The sequence below is a fragment of the Carassius carassius genome, chromosome 27 (genome assembly GCF_963082965.1).
Source record: "Carassius carassius chromosome 27, fCarCar2.1, whole genome shotgun sequence".
NCBI classification, from domain to species: Eukaryota; Metazoa; Chordata; class Actinopteri; order Cypriniformes; family Cyprinidae; genus Carassius; species Carassius carassius.
In genome coordinates this window covers 1,415,874-1,440,349 of record NC_081781.1, presented here as the reverse complement: position 1 = coordinate 1,440,349, position 24,476 = coordinate 1,415,874, and the positions used below count along the sequence as shown (strand labels likewise).

At 36.3% G+C, this 24,476-nt stretch overlaps 2 protein-coding genes across 4 annotated transcripts; both read right to left on the bottom strand.

The window, feature by feature from the left end:
- Positions 1-465: 465 nt before the first annotated feature.
- LOC132106404 (H2.0-like homeobox protein) lies at positions 466-3,112 on the bottom strand. Of its 3 annotated transcripts, none has more exons than XM_059512054.1 (4): positions 2,538-3,112; positions 1,945-2,115; positions 1,553-1,737; positions 466-989 (listed from the first exon to the last, which is right to left on the bottom strand). In XM_059512054.1, exons 1-4 carry the CDS (start codon positions 2,935-2,937, stop codon positions 684-686), a joined length of 1,062 nt encoding a protein of 353 aa, XP_059368037.1. In that variant the 5' UTR covers positions 2,938-3,112; the 3' UTR covers positions 466-683. The 3 variants fall into 3 exon arrangements, with proteins under 3 accessions (XP_059368037.1, XP_059368038.1, XP_059368039.1); XM_059512055.1 differs by having other exon boundaries at positions 1,948-2,115; positions 2,538-3,109; XM_059512056.1 differs by lacking the exon at positions 1,945-2,115 and having other exon boundaries at positions 2,538-3,100.
- A 6,979-nt stretch (positions 3,113-10,091) lies between these two features.
- Positions 10,092-23,881, bottom strand: rhpn1 (rhophilin, Rho GTPase binding protein 1). The gene is made up of 16 exons (XM_059513424.1): positions 23,469-23,881; positions 22,490-22,605; positions 22,071-22,199; positions 21,187-21,262; positions 21,026-21,103; positions 19,514-19,638; positions 19,275-19,441; positions 18,255-18,352; positions 18,059-18,148; positions 17,557-17,713; positions 16,843-16,956; positions 16,567-16,761; positions 11,670-11,746; positions 11,445-11,588; positions 11,224-11,370; positions 10,092-10,383 (listed from the first exon to the last, which is right to left on the bottom strand). Exons 1-16 carry the CDS (start codon positions 23,571-23,573, stop codon positions 10,201-10,203), a joined length of 2,001 nt encoding a protein of 666 aa, XP_059369407.1. The 5' UTR covers positions 23,574-23,881; the 3' UTR covers positions 10,092-10,200.
- Between the last annotated feature and the right edge of the window lie 595 nt (positions 23,882-24,476).

Here is a 24,476-nt window from a genome sequence, read left to right as displayed (position 1 = left end):
AATAATAATTGCAATAGTTTTTAAATAAAGTTTCATCATGCAAAACCTATGCTAGAGAGAAAAAACAACGTGTGTGACAACGTGCCCCAATTGTGCATCCGTCATTTTGTTTTAATATTAATGCATTGTTTTCTTCAGACTTTCACAACAAAACACGAATTGTTTGATGTGTAATCTGTTCATGCAAAATGAACTACCGATTTATGCAACCGAGAAATACAGGCAACTACTATTAGAGAGAATTGTGTTGCAAGAGTTTTTTTAATATTTTATATACACTATATAGAGTGTAAATAAGAATCATTATTATTAGCGCATTTAATTTTTATCCAGGAAAAAAAATGGAGAAATTAATTTGGCATAAATGCATCAGTTTGGGAAAAGTTTGTTTAATCGTTAAATATATTATTTAAATGTTTTTATTAGTTTTGAATTGTGCATTGATTTCCATAAATACACCAGGTGGGATATTAGTAGCAAACGTTTATTTACATTCTCAGTGCAAATACTTACAGACAAAATATAATACAGTCAAGTTTATCAACGTCTTAATTCATGAACATTCAATTCCCAAATCGTTATGAAGGTCGAGTGGTTGATTTAAGGCAGTCCTCTCTCAAGGGTCACAATGAAACGATGGATCAAGTGTGTCCCGTGACGCGTTACCGGCGAGTTCCGGTTCCTCACTGCGGTGTTTGTTGCGCGGTGGTGCTCGGTTCTGTCGTGGAGTTTGTGCTGGATGTGTCGAGAGCTCCGGGAATAATCACACTGGTTTTGTTGAGGTCAGAAATGTCCACATCGCTTTTGTCCTCCGCGCCGTCCTCGAATTCGGACTCGCTCGGTTCGCTTTCACACTCGGAGTCCTCGCGTTCTTTGGGTTCGGTTTCGGTCGCGGATTTATCCGTCTGCTCTTTCTCTTTGTCCTTCTGCGCCTGCGCTTCTTTAGAATGCCTCCACTTCATCCGTCGGTTCTGGAACCAAACTTTGACCTAAAACAAGAAAATCAAGAGCAGTTTATGTATGTGTGCTATTCGAATTTAATTGTGCATTTGTATTATTATTTATTGCATTGCACTATTTTGAGATGGCAATGAGACGTGCATTGTTTAAATTTGGTGAACTTATATATTATAATACAGAAATGCATGCACAAACTTTTTTTCCCGTTAATAGAAATGTCTAATTGAAAATAAGGGTCTACTTAAATAAAAATAAAAAAAAAAGATTTCCACACTTTACTGGAAAGTTTTGAAACTCCTTATCGCTTTTGCCGTCTTGTCGTGTCATTTCCTATATCTAATAAGACAGAAACTCTTGCCCAATGCACTAAATTAGGATGTTTTGAAACGAAACAACTGCACCCCTCCTGCATTTGCAATAATTCGTTATAATTGACTTTCATTTCTCTAGAAATGCGGGTGTCGCAATGCAGCAGCTGCTTATACGCTCCAGATGGCTCTCTGCAGGCCAAAGCTAATTTTTTCATTTAAAACATTCTTTAATTATTTCTTTTAAATCATGAATTCGTTTGCATTGATAATCAGTCGCTCACCTGTGCATCGGTGAGGCCCAGCATCGCAGCCAGCTGTTTTCTGTCCGGTTTCGTGACGTACTTCTGGATTTCAAAGCGCTTCTCGAGGCCTTTCCGCTGGAGGTTGGAGAACACGGCTCTGGACCACGACCTTTTCCTCTTGTAAGTCTGTGGCATTGTGTCTTTGGAAAGCACAGCATACGGCCCTGTTTGAGTCAAACAACACACAAGCCATTAGAACACAACAAAACCTCAATGCATGTCGGCCAAAGTGCATGTTATTTAACTGCATGAGCAAAAGAGGCTCATCGCCGCACACACGTGCAAAATAATGCAGTGCAATAATAATAATAATAAACGTGTCATCCGTGCAGGTTCTCCTGCTCTTTAGGGCTCGACTGGGGTGTCTACACTACCTGGGAAGGTGTCTTGAAACTGATGTTGCCCTGATTGTCTGGCGGCATTGCTTATTGAACCCATCATGGAGGAGGTTTCGCTCATGGTCGGGTCTATGGACGCGAAGTATGGGCTTGCAGACACATGGACTGCTGACTGTCGATTCGGACTAACAATCGATGTGAGATCTGTTACAGAACGACAAACACCAATTAGTTCCAATTAAACTCGTATTGCCTTTTAATAACAGTGGCGATACTTCATCCACATATGCACGACTTTACAATAGGCTACTGGGCCAAAAATAGTGCGCTGTTTATCATGGAAAAACATGGATAATTATCAAATAATAGTATTATGCATCTGTTTGTCAACACACGTATGAATTGCATAGGCTAAACAAACACATGCATATTTATGTATGCATATCTTTAGCTTTATAGATGCTGATTGGTACATGTTTATGCTCATCGTTAACTAATAAGCGCATGGAGTTGGATGCGTCCAAACAAGCATTAGCTACTATTCTGAGTTCATCTAATCGTTTTTCCTTTTCGTAAATGCGATGTGATGTTTACTAGGAAAACCCTATGCACAAAATACATCTTACCTCTCAACGATAGCGATTCTTTTCCCTTCGGCTCGAAGTCTGTGGATAATATCCGATCGATCCCGAACTTGAGGTCTTTGCTGGAGAGCGGAGGCGCGGATTGCGCGTTCATCGCGGCTCTGGATGTCAAGTGTATTCCGTGCCTGTGATACGCGGACGCGCTTGGAGTGACCGGGGACGGGCGTAACGGGGATCCCGAGGAATAACCCTGCGCTCGGGCCCCGATGTGAGCCATAAGCGAAGACGAGCCGTGGATGTTCTCCGCATCTCCAACGTGCAGAATATCAGCGATGCAGAACGAGGGTTTCTTCATGCTGTCCACCCCAAAACCGCTCGAGCAGTACGCGGTCCAAAGGCTAAAGTTCGATGCGTAAAACGGATTGAGTCCCGCCGTGTACATCCTGGCAGGAGAAGCCGAAACTGCTTGACAGAGAATGCACACAACTACATGTAATGAGTACGAGCTGCCCTCTCTCGCGTTCCTCCTCAAGTATGAAACTCCAGACAGGAGTCCAAAAAGCTCTAAGCAGGACTTCCGTTATTGATTGGCTCTTTGCGAGCCAATGGAAGAGGACAGAACGGTCCAACACGCCCCAAACACGACGAGCACTTCCATTACGACTCTTAAAAACAACCACGTTTATTAAATGGCGATGATTCAGATGATACAACATTTAAACATGTCCAGTGTTTATGTCTTCATTTTAAATGAACCAAACTGTAATTTTAATTTGATGTAAAAAAAAAAAAAAGTAGTGAAGCCCATATATTTAGCTATAGGCCTACACACACACACACACACACACACTCATATATATATATATATATATATATATATATATATATATATATATATAATTTTTAACTTATATTGTAAGTATAATTGGGCGCATACATCTAGAAAGGCTGACCAACATTTTTTTTTTTAATGGTGCATAGTTTAGGATAAATGGAAAGTAATAATTTAAGATGATAATTTTCGAAGATGATGTAATGTAAATGATGCATTCGTATAAAGAATAATAATGAGGTTGTGTATGCATACTAATCTTGTTTCTAATTACTCTAGAATTATGCAAACAACAAACTCTGATAAGCAAACGATGCAGGATCAAGTGGATGTGTGACAGGCTTTATTCAGACGCCTGTGAGTGAGTGTGTTCTGCTCTGGAGTCTCTCGATGCAGGTCATCCTGTTGTTGATGAGCTCTGATTCAGGCTAAATGAGCGGATATTCCTGCCTGATTTAGGCCAAAAATAGAAGATGCTTTAGTATTTTAGGATACAGCAGAGGACCCCTATTTCCTCCGACTCGGAGAGGTGGAACTTTATAATGACGGTTAGCACTTCCTTTTTTCAATATTTTTGCAACTTTATCTCAACTCGCAAGTCGCGCGGTGACGCAAATCCGTCTTTATGCTTATAATAAACAGAGGAAATCTATTCTCCGCTGAAACGAAAACACAATTAACTTCAGAGCCGATACTTCATCCATATGCACGATTTTACATCACTGGGCCAAAAATAGTGCGCTGTTTATCACGAAGAAAAAAGAAAAACAGATCGGATATACAATTAAATAATAGTGTTGCATCTGTTTGCAACACACTTTCCAATTGCATAGGCTATAAACAAACACAAGCATATTTATATAAAATAGCTATATATATGCACATACGTGCGAAAGCATTTCTAGAATGCATTACAGATGCCGATTGGTATGTGTTTATGATTATTAATGAGAGCAGATGATTTTTCCCCATGGTGTTTTTTAGAATATCTCTCTTCCTCCGATGGCGTTCATTAGTCGTGATTCATTACCGGAAAGGTCAATGACCCTGACTGCCTCCTATCACGGTGTTTTCGAATGACTCCAATCCGGTTTAAATTTAGAGATGAAATGTAGCGCTTTGCTCTCGATCAAGCAGTCAAAACAATCCAGGGAAGAGGAAGCGGAAGACGCGCTGCGGGTGAACGCGCACGTTATTTCATTTTAGTTCAGGGCCGGTGAAATCTCGATCGTGAGCGAGATCATAAAACAGGTCATAAAACTGACCGACCGCTGGCATCTCACTGTATTATTGAACTATTAATATAGATGTATAACATAGATAACAACTGGGCTTAAACACATTCCATGCATCTCTCTCACAACACGCATTGCGTCTCTTTCAAATCAAATCTATATTATTTTCTGTTATATTTAAAATTGCATTGGCTGCTATTGTTTAATAAAATAAAATCTTATCAGAGATGGCTTAGTAAAATCTTTCTCAACATTATAAGATTAATCGGAATTAAATTTCTCGATTTCTCTCTCTCTCTCTCTCATAATTCATATATAACGTGTGCACGCTTTGTGTTCCAATATAACCCATTTAGTATTTATATTATGAAACGTTAGTCATGCTTCATAATCATTTCAGGATAAGATTATACAAGATAATTTAGACAATTTATTTAAGTCATTTTGTCGTTTGATAAAATTAAAGTTACAGTGATAAAACTAAATACAACCTATTAATATACTAGTACTTCTGGATTGAGCACGATATTACAGTATATATATATATATATATATATATATATATATATATATATATATATATATATATATATATATAATGGAATATAGTGCTCAGGTCAAAATATCCAGGATGAAAGTTTCGCTTTACAATGGAATTGTCTGCGGAAGAAAACAGGTTCAACCCAGAGTTTCCGGATATCTTTATTGTCCATATCCTTATCTGCATTCCTATCTTTATCTACGCCTGTATTGTGATAAATATATTCGTGTTGAAAGTACAAAGTCATCTGCTGTAGTAATTAAAGCAGCGCAGAACCCGTTCACAGAAGAAGCAAAGCATCAAAATCGTGCGCATTTCTCACTGCTGGAACTCCGTGTGTTTTTATGAATGAAGTATTCAAACAACAGCATATGTGCACGTCTGCTGTGGTCAAATAAAACATTACTAGCCGTAATGACTTAGTGAGTTGAACTGCTCTCTCTTCCTATTTGCAGTGATAACATCATCATCTGTTCCTCTGGGAGGGACTTTATTTCTGGACCCCCAGCAGGAGCATCTGTCTGTCAGCAGTGACGGGCCCGTCATGATGGAAACATTAGAAAATTAAAATATCATAATCGTTAAATGCCGATCATGGGAAAGTTTTTTCCCAAATTCCCTCTGGTTGATGAAATCGCTGTCGGGAGAGTTGAATGGCGATCTGCGGTTCATCTCGGGGCTCTGACAACCTCGGGAAACATTTGTCACGGATTATTAATTGCTTTTTTAAACGCACCCTTGACAGAATGAAAATCCGTCAGTAACATATTAGTGACGCAGCGCAGAAAAATATAGACGCTTTTGATTAACTTAGCAGCACAAACTCATTTCTGTTCATCGAATTATATTTCATAAGTTCGATAAATAAAGGAAGATACGTCGTTCTATATTGCGAATAAAAAAGAATTGCAAATGCATTGAGTGTCATCGTTCCACTGACATGTAAAGGACGCTTCAGCTGCAGTGATCTACACAGAAGCTGCTGAACAGGTGTTTCACGTCATAGCTGCGAGTCGATATGTGTATTATAACACTGCTGGAATGCTGCATGGACCAATCAAAACGTTCGGTATTTAATTTCATAAAACATAAATAGTACAACCAAGAACCACCTACTTGAGCAGGAATTAGGATTATTTGATGATTTTCAGAGATCAGATAACTGTTGAGTTTCACCTCGCGAATCCCGTTTCCATTTGGCACCATTTATAGCCAATAAACTATTATTATTATTTTTAAATAAAAAATAAAATAATAAACTTTTAAATGTAAATGTACAATGTTTTTTTTATTTTAATTGTAGAATTTATTTCTAATAAATTCGTTTCTTTAAATTATGTTTATTCATATATAGGCTATATATATATATATATATATATATATATATATATATATATATATATATATATATATATATATATATATATATATATATATATATATATATATTTGTATTCCCACATAAGCCTGTTTGTCATTAACAAAAAAAAAAATGTGGAGAAAATAAATCCCATTGAGTGAGGAAGTTCTTCTGGACAAAAACAACAACAGACACACATTTTAAGATCGACAATTAGCTCACACTATCCCCTTTATTAAAAACACCCTACAAGTGTTTATCCGCCATTAGTTGTTTTTCCGCTTTTATTTGCTTACCTGCACAAAAACAGTCTGTTCTGCTGCTTGATATTGAAATGCAAACTTGTATTGCTTATCATATTATTTTAAAGTATTGTAGTCATAAATACACTGGTTTATGGCGTAAATAGTTAATTGCACTTCAAGTTATTTACCGATATCTGCTAATGACATTCAGAGAAAACATTGCTTCCGTCATGCAAGTGAACATGCTTGATGGGTTTTTTTTTTTCAGTGACTCATGGTAATACAGTAAGTATATCCACTAGGCCTTTATAAATAACACAATTGAATTACAGCAAATTAGATGACTCAGATTTTACTATGGAAAATGCAAAGCTGAAATGCATTATCCAGTGAGTAGATTTCTCTGCTAATAATGTCGCAAGGCCCGATATCGGTGCAGTCTCAATGCTTGTGTTTAGGTTAAAGTCTCTGGCCTTTCGTGCGTAAAGGAATCCAGACGTGCCACTTACTCTTCTCGTTCAATATACACGGGGTTAAATCAAAAGCTCCGTGTTGAATAACAGCGAGACTAATGGAAACGCGGAGAGGTCATAACAAACCATTAGGGTTCTGTCTGAGATCCAGCTGAAGCGCCACGACACTCGGCGACAGAAGATTCACCCAGAGCTCCTGCTGCCCGATAAGAGCCCTTAATGGTCCGCAGTGATCGATTGTGCACTTGTTTACTGAAAGGCATCGCTCTTGAAGGAAGCCAGATGCTTCTGCAGCTCTGGAACCTAAGCCCGCGTTCATGATCCCAAACGCGTGATGGATTGGTGCAATAACGCGACGTTTAATGGAAGGAACGCGCGCGACGTATCACTACATCTCTTAAAGATGAAATGATAATTTCCAGCTATCGTTCTTGTTTTGAAATATATTAATAAACAAATGGGCGTATGGTGTGTGTTCATAACAATTCTATATCGATTTTATCTAATTAAACGCACTAATATTTCCATACATTACAAGATGTGTTTTAAATATTCAAAGACGTTCTAAAAAATAAAAACACTTATCAGAAATATGTATGAGGCAAGTCAGTTTGAAAAATGTAAACAAAACAAACATTTTTTGATAAAAGCTACCTATTGCAGTAGTCAAATAATATTATAACAATTGTAAAACAAAAAAAAAAAATCCTTATCATTAGTTTCATTGAACAATAAGAATAAAGTTGAATTTCTTAATTTGACATAATCAAAGGCACTGATATTTCCAAACATTATGTGGTTTTATTATATTTTTTAAATGTTCTAAATAAAATAAAAAACTGATCAGAAATATAAATGCGGCATTGTTTTCTGAATAATGCATGAATGTAAAAAACAACCACACAACCTTATATTTCTATAAAAACTACACATTCCAGTTCAAATAATAATTTTAATTGGTAAAATAAGAAAACGGCTATCATCAAATGATCATGACTTCATTAAAGTTAGCCATTAAAAAAAAGTGTTAATGCATTGTTGAATGATTTTTGTCCTTATTAAAAAAGATTTTGCTTAATTATGTTTTCAAAGCAATTATGCTTATTCACATGCATAATTAGTGTAAATGTCCATGCATTGACTGAGAACTGCGTGCATGTTGATGTTTTCATGTCAAATAATAACCTGATGCTGCTCTCTAGTGGTGAAGACACTGATTACAGCCTCAGGATCTGATGGCTAAGATACACTGATTACTCAAAGACAAATTCATCAGGTTAAAGAACACACACTTTTGTTCGAGCACCATTCTCAGACTTCATCTGCCTGCTGTGTTACTTTAACTGGCCTTGTGTATTCTTATAGATTTGAAACTGTCCAGATTTGAGCCGTCTCGTTTCCCAGTGCAGTCGTGTGTCTGGGGAGCCACTCAGTGTAGAATCCAAACACATTTGGCAGCAATAGCCCATATTTCATCACTGTTTACTGCATATTCATTCCTGCAATCCCCAGTGCGACAAGAGTCAGCTGTTAGAATACTTCCTTATAAATGTCATCCTGAGAGCTTCTGCTTCAAGACTTGAATGCCACTGACTCCCAAACACACTTTTCTTTAAACACCATTATTAGGATTACACAAAATGAGCCCGATTTCATCCCCAAAATCCAGCAGCTAGAGCATTAGAGAGGAATATAACAGGGTGTGTTTTAAATTTCTGTCTAACAAGAGTTTATTTGAGATTCTAGGTATTTAAATTGTTGCCTATATATTAAAGGGTCTTTTCACTAGAGTTCACTATTATGGATATAAATGAGCAAAATATCTGAATGATGCATTTAAATGAAAAACTTGATTTATTTGTCATGATAAAGAGGCCTGCGAAGGACATGCAGTTTTAAATCATCAAGGCAGAGAGCAGCTGGAATGCTGGGAAACAAATCGCTTCTGACAACTAATAAACATAAAATAAACACACAAAACAAAACAGACGTAATAAACCCACAATCATTTTCTGTGCAAAAATACATTCTTAAAGGAATAGTTCACTTAAAAATGAACTTTTGCTGAAAACGTCCAAACAGCTGATAAAAACATCACAATAATCCACAGCACTCCAGTCCATCAGTTACCATCTTGAGAAGCTGAAACAAATCCATCCAGACCTTCATAACTTCAAACTGTTGTTTTCGACTAAAAGTCCATGTTCAATAATAACTCTCCCTCCAGTTGAAAAGTCCATCTCCTGTCGTCTCTCACATCAAAATTCACCCACAATCTGCTGTTTTTTTGGACGTTTACGGCTTGTAAAAAAAGTGTGTGATCTGTGCAGATCTCTCTCCTAAATCAGACCAGACCACTTTTTTAATGGAGGAAGTGTTATTATGGATTATAGACTTATATTTTATTTAAAAACGTCTTAATGCTGGATATTTGTCTTCTCTAGATGTTAACTGATGGACTGGAGTGCTGTGGATTACTGTGGATTTATCAGCTGTTTGGACTCTCGTCCCGACGGCACCCATTCACTGTGATGCAATGCTACATTCTCATTCTCTAATCTTGGATGGCCTGAGGGTGAGTATATTTCCAGCAAACGTTCATTCTTGGGTGTCTAATTCCTAGGGTGACCATAAAGGCCATTTTTACGGGACACCTCCTTGCTGTGATTTCTATATAGCCTAAATAGCCTAAAAGGTGAAAACGAACTTGCATCGTTTTGATCATTCTCTGGAGATCCCGCTTTCTCACACTATTTTGGATGTGTCCCATATAAACGACACAAAGAGCCACTGAACTAATTCCTTTAATGCCTTCTGGAGCTGCTGCAAGACACTATTTTCTGAAAACACTGGACTATTACAGCATAGTGTCTAATGAAATCCTCTGTCATGGAAGGTCTTCTGAATAACTTTACATGATATAGCTAACGGGCTAATTTTCCTTCAGCTCCTAAAACATAATTGTATCTGATAATTGTGCTAGTCTGTAAAAGAGGGCTGTTCTTTTCCTGGTGTGCTTTCAGAACATGGATTCGCTCTCTCTGAAGTTACCAAAGGAAAGGCTGAAGGTGCTTCCGAGTCTCCAGCTCCAGTTCCTCAGAGACGAGGAGGATCTGCGCTCGTCTTCTCGTCCCGCTCTCCTCTGGCTGCCCGACTGACACTCCTTCTCACCGCCAGGAGAGGGACTCATCCTCCTCTCAACCTACCGAAACATGATTTACTGCTTTTAATCATGATTTCATCAACCTTCAAAGCGTTTTCAAAAAGTCAGAATTTCATCATATAAATATCAGCATCTGCACCAAATTGGATATTTTTGCCCAGGTTGAGTCTCACATTTTTCACTATATCAGAATATATGAGCCATAAAAGCATGATGTATTATGATACTCAACAATTATTTTTATTTTGTATAAAAATTCAATAAGCTGTTTCATTCCAAAAACAGATTTTCCGGTATTATTTCATATGTAATGCTCTATTATTTTTTAGGGCAGAGTTTTGACACAAATTTCATGATTCGATTTGATTGCATTTACAATTTGATTTCATTTGATTCAATTCAGTTTTGATTATTTTGAATATATATGTGTCCCTTCACAACAAAACCAGTCATTAGTGTGCAGTGTTAGAAACTGAGATGTATGCATCATCTGAAAGCTGAATAAAACATCTGTCTATTGATGTCTGGTTTGTTAGGAGGACAATATTTGTCTGAGATACAACTATAAACCTGAATATTGAGAAAATCATCTTTAAAGATGTTCAAATGAAGTTCTTAGCCATGCATATTACTAATCAAAAATTTAGTTTTGATATATTAACAGTAGGAAATGTACAAAATATCTTCATTGCATTTGCATGCATTCTAATTTATTTGAGATGCACTTGTACATAATAATATTTCTACCCCAATCAGTTTTTAGAAATCTAATAAACCCGGATATGTGAAAAAGGTCCATTGTTTCATAAAATCAATTAAAATCAAGGAATCAATCATTTTTATGCAGCCCTAAGTATTTGACATGTGCACAGGCTGTACCTCATGTGAGTGTAGAGTGATGACGTCCAGCTCTAGTCCTCTTTCTGAGCAGCTCTTCAGCGTATGAACGACCTTTGCGTGTTCAGCCCACCTGCAGTCTGCGCCGTTCACAGCCACGATATAATCGCCTTCACGGAGCCCCGCCTCCTGAAACACACTCATGATGCATAATGGAATAATAACAAGCATTTTAAATCTAACTCACTAATGACATCTCTCACCGCAGCACATCCCCCTGGCAACACCCCAGCAACCAGAACCGGCGAATCACCTCGAAGCGTGAGCCCAAGCCCCGCCTCTCCTCGAAGCAAACACGCGTGCCGCCGCACCCAGCGATTCCGAGCGGCAAACACAGACAGCGGCCCCTTCACACACACACACAACAGGTGAACATTACACATGTCTGCAACATTCACAGCACATCACAGTGTTTGTGCGAGAGCTACCAGTCGCTGGAAGATATCGGTCACTCTGACGCCGCTGAAATCAGGAGTTTTAATGTCAGGCTTCTGCTGTGTATGAGCTGTAGGAGACAGGTCAAAGGTCAAAGTCAGGGGTCATGTCAAGAAAAAAAAAAAAGTTTACCTGTACCTCTACAATTCCTGCATTACGTCTGCTGTGCATATTCAAATCATGTGAATGGGATCAGAATCCCGCCAAATGTATTGAAGTCACAGATCAAAAAGTAAGCATAAATAAAATATTTAAAAACACGTGTAAAATAATAACGCACAAAACCGCAATTTTTTTAAAGTTACAAACAACACAGTCATGGATCGAAAACTGCACAAAACTGAAACATGAATTCAAAATTTTCCAAATCTTAAGCTAAATCAGGTTTCCTGCTTATATGGTATTTTTTTTGTGCTTGTGGTCTTTTCCCCTTTGCTCTTGTTTCCACGTTCTGCGCTTGCGTTTCTAAATGTTGATGTAACTCAGGGCGGGCTTCAGCGTCACCATTGGCCCACAAGTTCTAGATTGACAGCTGCTCCTCTAGCCAATCAGTCCAAGGGGGAGTTGACGTCACTCCAATGCGACTCTGGCTGCTGTGGCAGGTGTGTGAAGATGGATAACTAGCGTCATCAGGAAAATCCCGAACAATCTTAGGTAATTGGTCTTAAATATTTTGTTAGTGGGTGACAGAAACATTCCCCTTGTGTGATATTTAATGCGCATCTTGTCAGTAAAGCCGGTTGTGTAATCAGCGGTTTCACAGCGCGCTTTCACATGGAGCAGCATTAGCGTTGTCTCTTTGTGCTCTCCTCCTGTTTGCTTTAATCTGGCTGGTGAAGGACAGATCGTTAACGGCTGGTCTATGTGGTAATAGTAGCCTACATCGGGCAGGACATCCAAAAGCCCACCTATCATTCATAGACCTCAAATATAGCTTTCATCTAAAAGATGTAGTAATAACTTTACATGGCTGCTCAATCTAATCTTAACATACTGAAGTGTGTGTGGACACTGAACAGCAGGACAGATGGAGGCACGGTGCTCTCACTTGCTCTTAAAACAAAATACTCCATAATTTTTGGTCATACAGATAAAAGTAATAAATCTTTTGAATCCGCATACGTTTATTTGTGTGCACTCAGAATAACAACGAAACGTTTATTTAACTAAAGTGGGAATGCTGTGATCTGTGCTGTATTTTTTCACAGTAAGGCCATCCTTAAAAATATTTTGGTTTGTAGTAACAGGATTTTTTTTTTAAAAAGGGTCGGTAGCTCGGTCTATATTTTTTTTTTCAAGTTTCAATGTAAAAAAAAAAGTAAATTTTTGTTATGGTGATGACGTCGGTATAAATTTAAACAAATTAGCATATCGTGACGTCACTGACTGGGTCTTCAACCCGTGCCTTCGGGCGCATCATTGCAAACCTCATTTTGATGCAGGCTATATAGATTTTTTTTGACAAAATTTAAATCTTTGTCAAAAACATATTTATTGCATGAATTTCAGGTGAGAAAAAAAAAGAGGTACTGTTTTACTTGCATCCACCGCTACGTATCAATGCAACCTACAAATGAGAGAACGTTTACTTTGCTTTCTTGGGTTGTCACTTTTGTGAAAAATATCCTGTTTGATTTGAGTGACGAGTGTTCATTGAACACTCAATTGTAAAATCGATTTTGCATGTCTCAAGTTTTATACGGCAAATAACACCAAATATAGTTAATCCACGGACAACAGGCAAGAGGAATGTAAAGATTCAATATATTGGTAAAGAACAATATTTCTGATGATTCATTGGCGTGAAGTTACGTGCAAAATGACAAACAGGAGTGCAACATTTTCGAAAAACAATAAGCAGAGTGGACTGCCATAATGCAAAACATTTACTGCAGGCTTCAACATGGCTGTGTTTGCGATTAAATTTCAACAACAACAAAAAAATCGCATAGGCGATTTTCTTAGGCTATCAAAAAAAGATTTTTTCGAATATTCGTCGAATTTAAAATAAAAATCCACATTCGAATGCGCATATGAATTTTAGGTGTGCATTAAGGAAGCTGCATGAGACCCGGTACTTCACAGTCCATGTTCCAGTCCATCTCGCCGCGCACAGCTGTGACTACACAACTTTCAAAGGCGGACGAGCTCGACACGCACTGATCTGATTTCTCATCTTTCACCTCGTGTACGCGCACGAGATGCGATGACAATATATGTGGCATTGCATTATAAGGTTATGTTAGCCTATCCAGTTGAAGCCACTTAAAAAAAAATTTAAAATCAATGTGGAGAAGATCTTGTTTACATCAAAACTGAAACCAAGCCGTTCACACAGAACGCATATTACACGCATCTCATGTTTTTAAATGAAAAAATGTATCCTGTGTGACTGGTTTTCCGCCCTTTTTATTTATTTAACAATGCATGCATACATGATGCTGTTTTGTTTATAGTTCTTTAAGCAACTTAATTAATAATAATTGGTTCATAAACATTATTTTAAATATTATGTTTTTTTTCACAGTCATGTATTCTAATGCTTTGAATAAACATGCAGTAATATTTTGCTCGATGCGCTATCTTGAGCCTCAGAAGAGAAGCAAAAAGCTTTTCTTCACCCTAACTGAAATTATGCATTTAAAATTCGAATACAATTCAAATTTTGATCATATTTAAGAAAAAAATTTGAATTTAGTTTTTTCAGCTATTTTGACAGCCCTAGGCGATTCAAGCCCGAAACTGTATGAGACTGAATACCGGCTGAATTCATATTTCTGTTGTAAAAAGAGAAACATTGTGCAGAAGTATTATTTGCTGTTATGCGTGTTTGTCCGAAGCTGCAGTTGCTGTGTGACGCCTGTTCAAAAAAAAAAAAAAACCTGGACGCGCTCCGAGAAAAGGTTGTTAAAATCATGTTCTTATTTTCGTTTTTGAAACTTGTGTTGGTTGATTCATGCTTGATTCGTGCAATAGCTTTTCGAACATAAAGTGACAGTCGACACGGTCACGGTTTTAGACTAGAGAGGAGAAGGGATGGGAAAAGATCTGGGCACAGTTTTTCCAGAACTTTGTGCCAAGTTAAAGCGGTGTCGAGCTGTTTTAATTAATTCTTTTAGATGTATTATGGTGCCCGAACCCGTATGACTTTGAACAGTGACCGCAAACATTTAGTTTACTGCAGCCGCAGCCATCATTACCAAGCGCGAGCCGTTGACTCTGACAGTGAGTGAGAGTCTGAGACGAAGCGAACGCACAGGACACAGTGTGACATCCGTGTAAACACAGATGACGTCAAGGGTTTTTTTAATTAAAGAAGATAGCCTTCATTTGTATGTAGACCAAGGCAATTTATATATTTACAATACTTACTTAAATATAATTAATAGTATTTTATTGCGTTTGTATTAGTTGTTTGAAGAGTAAAAAAATAATTGGTCGGTCTTAACGCAAATTTACAATCGGCAAGTCGGTCGGACTAAAAGCAAAAAAAAAAAAAAATTGAGTCGGTGCTAAATTGACAGGGTCAGTCGGGTTACGGCAAACAAGAATATTTTTAAGGATGGCCTAACGGACAGATTCCGGCCAAAAAAATACAACATGGGATTGGGACAGGACAAGTTCTTTTTTTGCGGGAGTGGGACGGGAGAGATTTGAAAATCCACTCCCGTGTCACCGTCACGCTCTACTTCACACACCTGCCACAGCAGCCAGAGTCGCATTGGAGTGACGTCAACTCCCCCTTGGACTGATTGGCTAGAGGAGCAGCTATCAATCTAGAACTTGTGGGCCAATGGTGACGCTGAATCCTGCCTTGATTTACATCAACATTTAGAAACACAAGCGCAGAACGTGGAAACAAGAGCAAAGGGGAAAAGACCACAAGCACACAAAAAAATAACATATGAGCATATAATTTTAAATGCGTTTACATTTTTGATTTACACTTATTATTTTTCGATCCATGACTGCGCTGTTTGTTGTTAAAAGAAAAACTGCATTTGTTTTTTGGTTTTGTGCGTTATTATTTTACACGTGTTTTTAAATATTTGATCTTTACTTATTATTTTTCGATCTGTGGCTGCAATTCATTTGGCGGGATTCTGATCCCATACATGTGTAAGAATCATAGCATTATTATAGTTTACTGAAACTAAAACCAACAAATAACTTGTTTTTTGTAATAAACATTAACTGAAATAATATATATATATATATATATATATGTGACTTTAGAGCACTCTTTTTACTCTTGAGTCTCTGGGGTATATTTGTCGAAATAGTCAAAAACACATTGTATGGATCAAAATTATAGATTTTTTTTAAATGCCAAAAACTATTAGGATATTAAGTAAAGATCATGTTCTTGAAGATATTCTGTAAATTTCTTACAGTAAATATCTCAAAACTTAATTTTTGATTAGTAATATGCATTGCTAAGAAGTTCATTTGAACAACTTTAAATATGATTTTCTCAGTATTTAGATTTGTTTCCAGATTTTCAAATAGTTGTATCTCAGACAAATATTATCCTCTTAACAAACCACACATCAATGGAGAGATGATTTATTCAGCTTTCAGATGATGTAGAAACCTCGATTTTGAAACATTGACACTTAAGACCTGTTTTGTGCTCTGGGGTCACATATATGAAACTTAATTTCAGCTAGTTTCCAAATAAATATTTCTAATTTTCATTTTTTTATTTAACTATACCAAAGTGAGAAATGTTTACTTGATATCTGGCTGAAATAATTCTTTAACCACATTTTTTGTGGTTTTAGTTTTAGATAATGATAATACACCTGAACCGGAGGTAAGTATGAGTGATATAGTACTACATTACTAATCAACACAGATTTAACCATAACTGTTCATATAAACACTCACACTGGATCTCTGGAGCCTCTGCGACCTCACAGAAATCATCTTCCTGATCAATCTCCGAGTATTTCTCCAGCGAGCAGGCGTGAGCGTGTGACAGAACCTCCTGCAGGATGTCCATCTTTCGAAGCATTTTACACACACCGTGTAGACGCAGGGCTTCCTCGTGACGTATGATGGCTTTACGCAGATGAGCTTTACCTTCAAAATGACATCAAAAAAGCATATTTTCTCATGCACTGAAACTGTAAATCTGTGTTCGGAAAAAGCATAGACACAAACCCAGTCTCCGTTTGTCCTCTGGATCCTGAAGATTGAGTTTTTCAGGTCGTCTGGTGTGAACCTGTACGAGAGCTTTAATCTCTCCACCTTCATCTTCATCTTCATCAGACATGCCTGTTAGTTGTTAAAAAAACATTAGCAATCAGTCTGCAATTTGAATGAAAATTATCATTATAGAAGATTGTTTATTTAGAATGACGTGCACGATACAAACTGGAACACGTATTAATAAAGTACAGTAGATCAGATCAGCTTTGATGATAAAACAACAAAAAACAAATACTACTGCTTAAGAGATTGCAATAATTAATAAAACATTTTAGAAGTCTCTTCTGCTCACCAAGGTTGCATTTATTTGATCACAATATAGGTAAAATATTATTACTATTAAATGAGCTGTTTCTATGTGAATATGTGTTAAACTGTAATTTATTCTTGTGATCAAACCTGAATTCCTCCAGTCTTCAGTGTCACTTGATCTTCAGAAATCATTCTAATATGCTGATTTGAATACATCTTTGCTTAATAAATGTTTAGGTTTTTTTACTTGCCCCAAACTTTTGAATGCTACTGAGACATAGTTTCAAACATTGGTAAATTTGATTAAATGAATGCAGATTTGGTGAGCAGGAGACTTCTTTTAAAAACATTCAAAAATCCTTATCATTCCAAACTTTTGATGTGTGCATGATGTCATCAGTCAGTAAAGGTCACCTGAAGCGTCACACAGCGCCACAGCGGTGTAGTAATGAGCCAGCGCTCTAAAATGATGCGTTTTGACCTGAACCATAGAGATCCAGGAGAAGGGAACGTAGTCCTTCAGTAACTCGACAGACATCGCCTGGAGAACCAGAGAATACACGTCTGATACCTACACACACACACACACAGTTATTAACACATAAAACCCCATTACATTGTGTGTGTGTGTGTGTGCTCTGTATAATGACATGGGTATGACACAGGTATTACAAGGAGAGGGTGACTTATGAGGACATAACCCATGTCCCCATTTTTCAAAACGCTTATAAATCATACAGAATGAGTTTTTTTGAGAAAGTAGAAATGCACAAAGTTTCCTGTGAGGGTTAGGGTTAGGTGTAGGGTTGGTGTAGGGCCATAGAATATACAGTTTGTACAGTATAAAAACCATTACACCTATGGGATGAACACACTTTACACAAAAACAAACGTGTGTGTGTGTGTGTGTGTTTACCCTCGCTGCCTCCTGGGCGGCTTGCAGAAGCACATTCAGGTTGTTGTGTTGCACGTTGAGTATGACCTTCTCACACACACACTCCTGAACCTACACAAGATAAACTCAGAAATATGTGACTTGATGACTTCTCAAACATATTACATCAGAATCTGAAATGTGTATTTAATGTCTATGAGCCTATTTCTTTCATTACCTGAGCTACCATGAGACGGACCAGCATGCTTAGCGCAGGGCTGCTCATATCCAGACTGGGAGCATGAGAGAAATTCTCCTGCAGGTAGAGAAACGCACCTGCACACACACACACGTCATGTTTACAAGTTAATTTATATAAGCAAAGAGCTTCAGAACTTCAGTTCAGCAGTCATTTGTTTGCTGACCTTGTGACCTATTACTATAATATAATATTATTTGGTAGATTCAACTGTTTTGATGTTTTCAGCCAATCAAAATGTCCGATTTCATTTGTGTTACATTTAAATAGCTTATATTGGGGGAAAAAAATTACATTTGATTTTAAAAGTCAATGTGAATGCAATATTAATGTTTTGTAAAATATTTTTAAAATACTAAAATATTTATTCAAAATAAATACATAAATGTTAAAATGTTTTTAAAAATTAAACAATTTTTTAAAATAAAAATTAATACTTTTATTTAGCAAAGGCTGACCAAAAGTAATGTTGCTAATGATTTCTATTTCAAATAAATGCTGTTATTATTTTATTCTGAGAACTATTTTCAGCATTGAAGGACACAGAAATAAATAACATTTTAAGATATTTTCTCATAGATCAGCAACAGCTATTTTAAATTGTAATACTTTATACTTTTTTACAATCTATACTGATTTGTTCAAAAACACAACCCCAAACATTTGAATGGTAGAGTATATTGTCAAGTAAAGTGGTATTGTTTAATTAAAAAATAATAAGAATCAATTCTTAAATAGTTTTTCTATTAGAAATAATGTTGTTGTTATAATGCACATTAATGTAAATAATGAGGTGTGGTGTGATAATATGTGTAGTTAAAGTCTGAGTGTTGAGCCGAAGCATGTTGGAAAGAGTGAAATGTTTTGTTATCAATATTAATAGAGTGATACTATCAGAATTGTTTTAAATGATAAGCACATGAATATAGCTGTAACATACTGTGACAGCGTTTCCTGTGAATGGCTCAGAAAAACAGAGGGATCCAGATGAATCAGTACCTGCTGCTCTCTGGAAAGCATCGATAGCGCTCTGAATGCCAGTCAGTGTCGAGCGATCTTGTCTGGCTCCGATCTGAGTGTAAAGTGCTCCGATGTTGAACAAAACGCTCCCTTTCTCGAAGGCCAGCGCTCTCTGGACTGAAGGAACGCCGGTCAGTGAGTCGTACCTGTGAAGAGACACGCCATCAGAAGCTCTGTCTCTGATCATTCATGTGTTTGTGTGCAGCAGTGTGTCTCACCAATGAAAATGAACTCCCAGACTTCTGTGCGGTGAATAGAAGCGCTGATCCAGGAAATAGAGCTGGTTATAATAGTCCATCAGCAGCTCCTGACCTGCCTCGTTCCTGCTGGGAGTTCGCATGGACTACAGAGATAACAGGTGAGGACTGAAGACATCATTTTCAGCTCAGAAATAACAATTTGACTTGTGTTTCTCGTCACTCAACCATGCATCTTGACAAGAAATTTTGCTGATTTGCAAAAAAGTCCTAATATTATATAATTTGATGACACTGAGTTCAAAAATATCAATAAAACTTTTCCAATTTTCCAGAAAATAAGAAAGAAGATTCTTTAAATCATATACACTACTGTTCAAAGGTTTGGGATCAGAATGATTTTTAAAGTTTCTTCTACTCACCAAGGCTACATTTATTTGATTAAAAATAAGGTAAAATATTATTACAATTAAATTAGCTGTTCTCTATGTGAATATCTGTTAAAGTGTCATTTATTCCTGTGATACACTGCTGTATTTTCAGTCTTCAGTGTCACATGACACATATACTGATTTATTATCCGTGTTGAAACTGTTGTGCTGCTCCAGATTTTTTTGGAGCCTGTGATACTTTTTTTCAGGATTCTTTGATGAATAAAAAGTTAAAAAGAATAGGATTTATTTAAAAGAAAAATATTTTCTAACAATATACACTAGTGTTTAGGGTCAGTGAATTTTTATTCTTTCTTTTTTTTTTTTTTAAGAAATTAAAACTTTTATTCAGCAATGATGTGTTAAATTAAGAAGTGATAGCAAAGATTTATATTGTTAGAAAAGATTTAGATTTTGAATAAATGCTGTACTTTTTAGCTTTTAATAAACAAAGAATCCTGAAAAAGTATCACAGATTCCAAAAAATTAATTTGTCAGCACAATTGTTGATAATTTTAATAATAAATCATCATATCAGAATGATCTCTGAAGATCATGTGACACTGAAGACTGGAGTAATGATGATGGAAATTCAGCTGCGCATCACAGAAATAAATTATATTTTAAAGGATATTAGAATAGAAACCATTATTTTATATTTAAATAATGTTTTGCAAGATTACTGTTTTTTCCTTTCTGTATATTAATCAAATAAATGCAACCTTAATGAGCAGAAGAGACTTCTTTAACAAACATTACACGTCTCACTGATCCCAAACTTTTGAACAGTTGTGTATATACTGTATGTATCACTTTTAATGCATTTATTAAAATAGCAAAAGCAGCAAAAAAATTTTAAGCCAAAATGTATGATTTAACTTGAAATCTGCAAAGGTATGGAATTCATGCATAATGTCTTCAGAATCGTTAATTTGAGAAACCTACATAAAAGAGTGAGGACACGGTTTGGAAAATGGATTTCTTTCATTTATAACATTTTATTATTTTTGTATGTTTCTGGTCTTGTTTTTAATTATTCTTTAGTGCATGTTAAAGAAGTTACTGGCTTTGTGAACAGCATTGCATGTTAACTTGAACAGACCTGTCTTAGTTCCATAAAATCCCGGATCTCGTTCAGGTACAGAGACGCATCCTCACTGTAATGTTCACTGATGAAATCCTGATAAAACAGCAGAGAAAAACTCTTTCTAGACAGATTTAGACACTGAATGTGTCGACTAGTAATCTTTCTGTTCATCTCACCTGAAGAGGGACTGTCATGTCAATCTCTTTAGTCTCTTTCAATCCCAGTGGAATCATGGGAACACTGACTGTCTCACTGCAACAAAAACAATGATCCGTTTGTGAATGTTTGAAGTATATATTTTACACACTGCACATAAAGAAATAAGCTACAAAATCCATGTCCTGCACACTTACAATTTGACTTGACTGTTGATTATTCTAGAATTGCAAAATCAAAGATGCAGATGAGTTTGTTTCTTCATCAGATTTGGAGAAATGTAGCATTGCATCATTGTCAAATCAATGGATGCTCTGCAGTGAATGGGTGCCGTCAGAGTCCAAGCAGCTGATAAAAACATCACACCACTTCAGTCCATCGGTTAATGTCTTGTGAAGCCGAAAGCTGTGTGTTTTAACAACAAATCCATCAAGGCATTTTAACTTGTGGATTATTGTGATGTTATTATGACTCTCATTCTGACGGCACCCATTCACTGCAGAGCATCCATTTCTGAGACACTGATGCAATGCTACATTTCTCCAAACCTGATGAAGACACAAACTCATCCAAATCTTGGCTGACCTTAGAGTGAGTACATTTTCAACAGATTAAAATTTTTGGGTGAACTATTACTTTAAACAAAACTAAAAATGTGTTCTGCATGTTTCACACCTGATTTATCTAAAATAAAATAAATTTGATAAACCTGTGATTTTTTTTTTTCTTCTGCCCTTCAAGCAAGTCTACCCAGTTACTATCAAAGTGTGATACCAAACTATCCGGAAGTCTGAATACTGCAGAAGGTATTTCAAGTTCACTGCCAAGTTATCCAGAAACTTATCAGGTAACCAAGTAAACAATGTTTGAATAAAGAGATCTAGAAAGTGCATGTGTAAGCAACCTCTCGGTCTGGTAGACGTTCATACTGCTGTTGAGTTCCTCTAGTTCTTCTTTGAGAAGCTGAAGGTTTGAGTTCACAAAACTCAGTTCTAATGCAACAGTCTCCTTCACCTTCTGATTACTGCTGGCCCTGGAAAAAAAACACCATCTATGTCACTCATGTATTGTGTAAAAGTATAAGCTGGTAGCCATTATAATGCTACACCGTTTGTATTGCAGTATATCTGGTGAAACGTAAACTCATAATGCAATGGAAGAGTTTGGTCATACCACCCACCGCTAAATAAATACACATCACAACATCAACAGAGAGGCGTGTCACGGGTCACTTCCTGTTAGTTCTGGGTCAGGCATGGTGTTGGGCACAGTGTGTGTTATTATGAAAAACATGCCCCTCAGTATTTGCAGATATACTGATACCTGTACAGGTTTTCAGCTCCACTCCGCAGACGAAGCTCTCGGTTGATCTGCTGGTTGAGTTTAGCTCTCCGCTGCTGCAGCCTACTGCGTTGGGTTGAGACGAGAGGGTCACATCCCTAAAACACACACACACACACACCTGTCATGACATCAGCTGAAATTAGCATATTTAGAATACAACATTGCACTTCTGTCCTATTCTTTATGCTTCATACTTACTTATCTATCCATCCATCCATCCATCCATCCATCCATCTATCTATCATTTGACTATCTATCTATCTATAAATCATATATATATAATTTAAATATTTAATGTGTGCATATATACAAAAAAATAAGATACACGTATATAATCTAAATAAAATGCAAAATAACAAATTATATATATATTTATATATATATATATATATACATATATATATATATATATATATATATATAAATAATTATTATTTTAATGGCAACACATTACAGTAAAGTCTCATTTGTTGACATCAGTTAGTCCATTAACTAACATGAACTAACCATTAACTACATATTTTACAGTATTTATTAATAAAAATGTTCAGAGTCCATTATCTAATGTTAGCAGAGACGTTACAAAGTTTGATTTTGGTAACGTGCTAGTAAATGTTGAACTTACCATGAACTAACATTAATAATTAAATTAATTCTGTGCAAGTACTGATGTTTATTTTAAAGTGTTACTATTTAATTTCATTGCAAGGACATTAAAGAACGTCATGGTATCCGTCTATAAACATGCTAGTGCTATGTTATTCGTCTAATACTTAACAATAATACCATAGTTTGTGAATATATATTGAATCAGTTAACTGAAAGAATTAGGTAACACCATTGTACTTTTTGTTAAGTGCCTCAATCTGTTATTTCTTATTGCGTTGATGGTTTTAATGTTAAGCAATAAGTAATAAATTAGCATGTGACATCTGAGGTAATGTTTTCTGAAAGTTACCTTGCGGACTGATTCTGTCGAGCCTCCGTCCTCAGCAGTTATATCCTCATCTGATCCAGAGTCACACATCATAAACTCAGACTTATTACTGAACTTTTCTGTCATATTCACCTGTAATAATAACACCTGTACGTTACTCACAATAGCGCGCGCATGTTATCAAACCTCGCAAACGTAACGGTAAAAAAAAAACCGTTAAACGCTGCTATCAGAACACGAACTCTACTTTAACGGCTCCTTTACACGTATCTAACACACGCGGGACACGGGTTTAAACTATATATGTGTCTAAACGCGTTTATTTATCTTCATAATGTGATCTTTAAAGTAACTAATTCACTCAAAATCAGCAAATCCACTTGTTGCCTGTACGCGCACGAGCCACAGCTGATCCCTCGCATTGCGTCCTTGGGGTTCAGCCAATAGAATCGCGTCGTTTCTGACTGACACATGCGGTAGCCAATCACAGCTCGATACAAACAACGGACCGACGGGGGAATCGTCCAATAAGGTGACGGTGATGGGAATAAAGGCGATTTGGAGCGGAAAAATAACTGTTGCCCCTGACAACACGGAGGCACGAAGACAAAGCGATTGTGTTTATCTGAAGAGACTAGCATTCATTGAATTGTTTTTTAAAATCTTTCATTGCTGATATAAAACTTTGAATATTCACACATACGATATGATACGGGTTTTTAAAAAAACATAAAAAACATTTATCACTAGAAGGGGAAAAATAATAATAATTAAATATATATATATATATATATATATATATATATATATATATATATATATATATATATATATATATATATATATATATATATATATATATAATATATATATATATATATATATATATATATATATATATATATTACATTTTATTTCATTTCAGTTACATTAATATACATAGACCTAGTTATTCGTAATACTAATAAAACACACAATAAAATTTAAATATAAAATAATACTCATGAACAACAAACATAGCTAAATTAG

What these genes read in the sequence shown, in the direction of transcription:
- LOC132106404 (XM_059512054.1), bottom strand. Translation starts at nt 2,937, where the DNA reads ATGTACACGGCGGGACTCAATCCGTTTTACGCATCGAACTTTAGCCTT. An exon ending in AGAATCGCTATCGTTGAGAG is followed by an intron (nt 2,116 to 2,537) that starts GTAAGATGTATT and finishes GTTCTGTAACAG; the next exon opens with ATCTCACATCGATTGTTAGT. An exon ending in TGGGCCTCACCGATGCACAG is followed by an intron (nt 990 to 1,552) that starts GTGAGCGACTGA and finishes TTCTTGTTTTAG; the next exon opens with GTCAAAGTTTGGTTCCAGAA.
- rhpn1 (XM_059513424.1), bottom strand. Translation starts at nt 23,573, where the DNA reads ATGACAGAAAAGTTCAGTAATAAGTCTGAGTTTATGATGTGTGACTCT. An exon ending in ATTTTATGGAACTAAGACAG is followed by an intron (nt 19,639 to 21,025) that starts GTCTGTTCAAGT and finishes TTATCTCTGTAG; the next exon opens with TCCATGCGAACTCCCAGCAG. An exon ending in TCACTCTACACTCACATGAG is followed by an intron (nt 10,384 to 11,223) that starts GTACAGCCTGTG and finishes ATGTTTCGGTAG; the next exon opens with GTTGAGAGGAGGATGAGTCC.